Raw genomic sequence first — 6,893 nt, 5'->3', positions numbered from 1 at the left:
ATTCCAATCACTTGAAACATTCTTAGAGGACGTTATATAGTTGTTACACTATTTCTTGTCAAAATTTTTTTCAAGATGATCGAAATATACATGACTTTCGTCACTTGGTAAAGAAAAACATGATCAGAGCGAAACGCTTTCCAACACACATTTCACGATATAGATAAGCGAGATATACTCAGCTCGAAATACCAGATGTGTATGATCATAGTCTATATATATAGCATACGACTTTTGTCTCAAGAAGTAGGAGATATAATAGATAGACTTTTGAGTGACAGATAAGTTCAAGTATTCACATACCTTTTTATCGAGAAGTTCCACCGGTTTCTTGAGTAGTTTTTCTTCTTGTCTGATGAATCGACATGAAGTCCTTGAGCTCAACTACACTTACTATCCTAGTCCGAGACTTATCTATAATAGACTAGAAATAAAGACTTATAGTTTTGATCACTAACATTGACAAACATGCTTGATATAGAAACGCATGCGAGGTTGACCGAACTATGCTCTAACAATAAGGATTTGCAGGAAACAAGGGTTTGTTTTTTAATTGAGATGATAGGGTTACAGCTAAAAAAAGGATCAGAATTACCTATAAGAGCCTCCAGAAGCCACTTCAATTTCTTTGTCTTCAAGAATGAATAAAAAACAGTTTCTGAGAAGCCAGCAATATAGAGAAAGGATGAACAGTGCATCTGGGAACTTGTATTGAAATGGGTACGACCCAACAGAGAAGAAAGAGATGAAGTTCATGATGAAATCGATTGCAGGGAGGCGCAGCCAGAACATTATGGAGCAGATTGAAATCGAATTAGCCAGCCGTCTAAGCAGAAATTCCGGATCAGATAACAACGCTTCTAATATGAGATTAAATAAAAATCCAAAGAAACAACATCAAGGGTATGATTAAAAAGGTAGGGTTTTGAGATAGGTATAGGTAATAGGTTAAACATCCACATCAAATCAGACACCCGAGATTGAATTAAAGACTACATCGTGGAGGCCGGTGGATAGAAGATTTAGTTGATGAAGATTAAGTGAAACATGAAGATGGATTTAGGTTTAATAAAGGAAGATTTCAAAATTTTGGGTTTTTGACGGAGGGTGAGTTGACTCCGATTTGACAGAGAGAGGAGAGAGCTCGAGATTATTTTGGGTTTTTTTTCTCTCTTTCTTTTTCTTTTTGGGTTTTTCTCTCCTCTGTAGAAATTTGTTAATGAGAACGATAGATTACCGTAATCTCTGTTAGTGTTAGTTTTCAAAAGAGAAGAAAAAGTTAAATTGTTTTCAAAAAGAAAAGTGAAATGTTTGGGGTCGTTGGATCCTGTTTGATGGGTCTTGAGTATAAGGGCCAGTTTCATCCTTAAAGTTTGTATCATCAATTTCATCATGCAGTTAAAATTTCTCTAAAGTATTTGGGGCCACATGTTTGATGGGTATTGGGTCTTAGGGCCAGTTAAAAAAGTTTATGTGGTTCTAAAGTATTCGTGGCCACATGTTTTGCAACACGTGAAATGTCATCACGTGGTTTTCTGTTTTAAGAAATTTTTATACGTTTTCGGTAAAACCCAAAGTACCGGCTTGTTTGGTTCGTATCAAGAATTTTTCTAAGAAGAAAATCTTCTTCGTTTAAATCTTCCCCATTCTATTTTTTTTACGAGTCCTTTACAGTAGGACGGATTTCTAGCTTCTTATTGCAGGACGCTGAGAATTTATTTTTTTTATTTTTTTTTTTGCATGGGATCCGTTCATTTGATGGATGATTTATTTTGGGTTGGTTTTATCATGGTTATATAGAGTAAATAACATAATTTTTTCCTCAATGCTTTTTTAGACAGTAATTTTTAAATTCGCTGGTTTAGAGAACTTTCTATGATTTTATTATTACAAGAATAGATGATATAGACTTTTCTTTTGGATTCTTTAAGTTGAGTCCTACTTGGTGTCTGTTCTAGCTCCTCCCCTCCAAAATCTCAAATGGTCGATTTGCTTATTTATCTTTCCCCAACTGGAAAAAAAATCAAGGGAATCCAGGTACACAATTTTTGAAATCTCTTATCTCTATTTGCGTTGTTTTGTTATTCTGATTTGCCTGATCTCTATTAGCGTTGTTTTGTTATTTGGTTGATTGGTTGCTTACTTTCTTCTTAAAAATTGCTGAATTTATTGCTACCATATCTTGTCTTTGCGTAAGTAATTTGAAAACCGTATAATCTGTTTTTTGCATATACTGTGAAAGTTGGCTTGCTCTTTTGATTTGGACTCATAAGCTGAGGTTTGACTAGACTCAGGAACTCTAATTTTCTTATGCTATTTTCCTTTATTCTTAATTTCTTCTATTGCATCATGAAAATTCTGGCATGGAACACACAAGGGTGTGGCCAGAAAAAAACTCAACAACATATAAACACTTTACTTAATGTTGAAAAACATGATGTTTTGTTTCTTTCAGAAACTAAGTCTCAAAGGGGACTTATGAGAAACATACTAAAATACTTCCCTAATACCCACATTGTAGACCCAGAAGGTATAACTGGGGGAACTTGCAATTGCTTGGGGTGGATGGTTTCCATTTTGAAGTTGTTCCATGTAATCTAAACATGATGAACATCATAGTAAAAAATATTTTTCATTCAAAGGAATGGTTGCTTACTTTTTTCTATGGCTCACCAAAACATGAAATGAAACTTGAAATAATGGGATATCTAGAAAATATAGCACAAAGAGTTAACATCAACTCAATGCCCTGGCTAGTTATTGGAGACCTTGACATAATCTTCAATAGTGAGGAAAAGGAAGGTGGTCTTCCTTTCGACAGACAAAAAATTGAACCTATAATGAACCTAATACAAAGAACAGGTATGGAGGACCTGGGTTTCAAAGGAAACATTTTTACATGGAGTAACAAAAGAGAGGATCTGGCTAATATTAAGCAGAGGCTAGAAAGAGCCTTAGCCAATGCTCAACGGAATTTAGAATTCCCGGAAGCATCCCTTGAAAATTTGGTGGCTATTGGCTCAGATCATGGGCCAATATGCCTTTCTCTGAAATCTTCTTCTACTTTTTTTTCTCAAACTTTCAAGTTTTATGACATTTGGCTTAAAGAACCTACTTGCATAGAGGTTATAAGAAAATCCTGGGTTGTTAATTCTGGGAATCATGTCTTAGATCTTATTGAAAATATTGCTACTTTAGGAAACAATCTTAGTACCTGGAAAAGAGATGTGTTTGGAAAAAAAAAAAAATCAAGATAATCATAAAAAACAAAGAGAGATTAACAACAAAACCAACAAATGAAACTAATACTAAGCTCATAAACAATAAATTATTAGAACTAGAAGCACTGTACGATTCAGGGAGGAAATCGCAAAACAACAATCAACAAACAATATTATAACTTTGGGGGAAAGAAACACAACTTTCTTTCATATTACCACACTGAAAAGAGGAAAAAGAAATAATATACTGTATACAAGATAAAAATGATAATGTAGTTTCTGATAAAATAGAAACTGAAGAAGTTCTAAATTCTTACTTCTTCGAGTTGTTCACTGAGACTTCTCCAAATTTGGAATAACAAATATATTCTAACATTAAACCTTGTATATACTTTGATGAAAACAATGCCTTAACTGTAGTTCCTTCTCCAGATGAAATAAGGGAGGTGGTAAAAAACTAAAATCAAACAAAGCTCCGGGACCAGATGGTTTCCCAGTGAGTTTTTTCAAACATAATTGGGGAATAGTATGACCACAATTAGTGGATGTAATACAAGATTTTTCCAAAACAAAAAACTAAATAGTGAGCTAAATAAAACCTTTCTTTTTCTAATCCCAAAAATAAAAAATCCAAAATCTCCAGCAGACTTCAGACCAATTGGTCTGTGCAACACACCCTACAAAATCATAGCTAAGATAATGGGAAATAGGTTCAAAAAATCTCTGGAAAACATAATTTCACCTTTACAGTCTGCCTTTCTTTCTTCCAGGGAAATTTCAGACAACATTATTGTTTCCCATGAAATGGTGCACTCTATGAAAAAAATTAAAAAGAAAACAGGTAACATTGGTCTCAAAATTGACATGTCGAAGGCATTCGACAGGGTCAATTGGACATTTCTGATCAAAACTCTTCAAGCTTTCGTCTTCTCTGAACATTGGTGTACACTAATTTATCAATGTATTTATACTTCCTCTATTGTTGTTCTTCTTAATGGCAACCCTTGTAGTGGATTCAAACCTTTTAGGGGAATAAGGCAAGGAGATCCATTGTCTCCATACCTATTCATATTGTGCATGGAAGTGTTCTCAAAACTGTTAAATCACTTATAAAGTAAGAAAAAAGTTCAAGGGATAAAATTAACACCTAAATCAACTCCAGTTTCACACCTAGATGATCTCCTTCTGTTCACTAGAGCTGATTTAGGTAGTTGTAAAAATATGCAAGAAGAAATTCAGTTGTTTAGTTCTTCATCAGGGCAAGTAATTAATTTTGCAAAATCTTGACTGTTTTTTAGCAAAAAAGTTCACAGTAACACTTAATATGCAGATTAATGAAGATCAAAAAGATAAATATAAAAGACACACATCTAGGGATGCCTCTGTTCATAGATAGATCAAAGCTTAAAGCCTTTGATAATATAATCGAAAGAATGGAACAAAGAATAAAAACTTGGCTGGGAAAGATCCTGTCACAGCCAAGCAAACTAGTTTTGAAAAAGTTGTTTTTATCTAACATGCCAATATTCAGTATGGGTTGCTTTGTATTACCTAAAAAGATCACTAAACGAATCAATAATACACAAAGAGACTTTTGGTGGGGAAACACACAAATTCTAAAGGTATTTACATAAAATCATTTGACTTTCTATGTAAACCAATAGAACAGGGAGGTTTAGGATTTAAAGAAGCTAACAAGGTCAACCAAGCAGTGATCAGCAGAATAGCTTGGAGGCTAGTTAGTAACCTTGATGATCTATAGGCTCAAATTCTTAAAGGAAAATACTTTAAGGAAACAAGAGCCTTACATTCCAAGAAGAAATCAAAAGCTTCTTGGATATGGAAATGCATCTTACAAGGAATAAAACATATTAAAAAATACAGTATGTGGGAAGTGAGTGATGGAAAATCCATAAATATCTGGGATGATAAATGGATGCCAACCAGGGAAGAGACTTTAGCAGAGTCTATTCACCAAAGAAACACAAACATAACACTTGTGTCCGAGCTCATAGAATCAAACACGAAAAAGTGGAATTTGGAACTGCTACAATCTTTGTTTGACAACTCAATAGTGCAAGAAATCAATAATATAATGCTGTACAAGAATGTTGAAGGAAAGTTGAAAAGAGATAAACTAAGATGGACCTTAACTAGGAATGGAGAATTTTTTGTCAAGTCTCTATATGCCATATTACTAAATCCTTCTAATACCATTTCTGACAAAACTAAGAAGTTTTAGAAAGGATTATGGAGCATGGATACTTTTCAAAGAATTAAATTGTTCGTATGGAAATGTTTGCAAGATGCACTGCCTACTAGACATAAATTAAGATCTGTGGAAAACAATTGTGTGTTTTGTAATGATGCAGTGGAATCTACATATCACCTGTTCTTTGATTGTGACTATGCAAAGGATGTGTGGAATCTTCCACCAATGGCGTCTCAGGGAGCACCTCAAAACTCAAACTCTATTAATAATTATTTCTTTCATAAATATAATGATGGATAGCAGGAGATTTGAATTCTATATAATGAATGAATGGCACTTGCAGCAACTAAGTGCTGGTTCATCTGGAAGGAAAGGTATCTTAGGATTTTTGAAGATCAATCTAGAACACCTGAACAACTTACATTAGATATCACTAGAAACTATGCCTACTGGCATCCAGCTAATTTGAATAGTTTGAGTGAACCTAAATGTAGAATCATAAAACCAACACCACATTGGAACTTCCCAGTCACTAACACTTTCAAACTAAATTGTGGTGCATCCTGGTTATCTGAGAATACTAATGCAGGTTTTGGTTTTATCCTTTGTAACTGGACAGGAACCTTCAAAGGAGCAGAATCATGCATCTTTAGAATCTCCACAGCTGAAGAAGCAGAAGCTTTAACCGTTCTGCAGGCAACTAAATGGGACCTCTCAAAGAATTTACAAAATCTGGTCATTGAAGGGGATAATCAGGCAGTAATAAGGTACTTACAAGGAAAAGTTTCAACCATCCAATGGCAAAGTCTATTTATTCTTGAAGAAGTAAAGAAGACAACAATCAACTTAGTTTCTTTTTTGAGATTCCACTATGTAGACAGAAAGGCCAACAGAGTAGCTGATCTATTGGCTAAAAAGGGAAGGAAAAGCAACATCATAACCTCATGGGGATACCAAGCACCTGGTTTTTTTAATTCCAACAATAGCTTATGACACTGTCAAAGCTTATGAAGTATGTAATTTAAACAACTTTCCTATAACAGTTTCTGAGGGGGGTAGTCTAACAGATTCAGTCATCAGAAATACTTCCCATTATGAGTTAATAACAGATGAGACTGAATCAATATGATTATCAGCCTCTGCTCTCTTTCAATATATATCTATTTTCAAAAAATAAATAAATTGCAGACCAGATAACTTAAGTGAAAATTTGAACCCTAAATAACTTAAGTGAAAACAAAACCTAGATAACTTAACACCCATATTTCCTATCATGGTAACAAATCACATAAAATTACACGATCAATTAAAACCATTTCCCTCGGGAATAGAACCCAATGCTGATCTTGTTGTGAGCCCAAAAGGTGACGGCAGTTTGAGCAATAAAGATACGGACCTGTCCAAGGGTTATGCTTACGGGCCTGGTGAGAATGATTAGGAGTCTAGGAATATGAAGGTAC

At 34.3% G+C, this 6,893-nt stretch overlaps 1 protein-coding gene across 1 annotated transcript; it reads left to right on the top strand.

Moving 5' to 3' along the window:
• The first annotated feature begins 5,763 nt into the window (after nt 1-5,763).
• On the top strand, nt 5,764-6,426 carry LOC113335101. Its single transcript, XM_026581276.1, has one exon. It carries the CDS (start codon nt 5,764-5,766, stop codon nt 6,424-6,426), a length of 663 nt encoding a protein of 220 aa, XP_026437061.1.
• The last annotated feature ends 467 nt before the right edge of the window (nt 6,427-6,893 follow it).

Source organism: Papaver somniferum, chromosome 1, assembly GCF_003573695.1.
Source record: "Papaver somniferum cultivar HN1 chromosome 1, ASM357369v1, whole genome shotgun sequence".
NCBI lineage: Eukaryota > Viridiplantae > Streptophyta > Magnoliopsida > Ranunculales > Papaveraceae > Papaver > Papaver somniferum.
The sequence above is the reverse complement of the archived record's forward strand: the minus strand, read 5'-3'. Positions and strand labels throughout refer to the sequence as shown.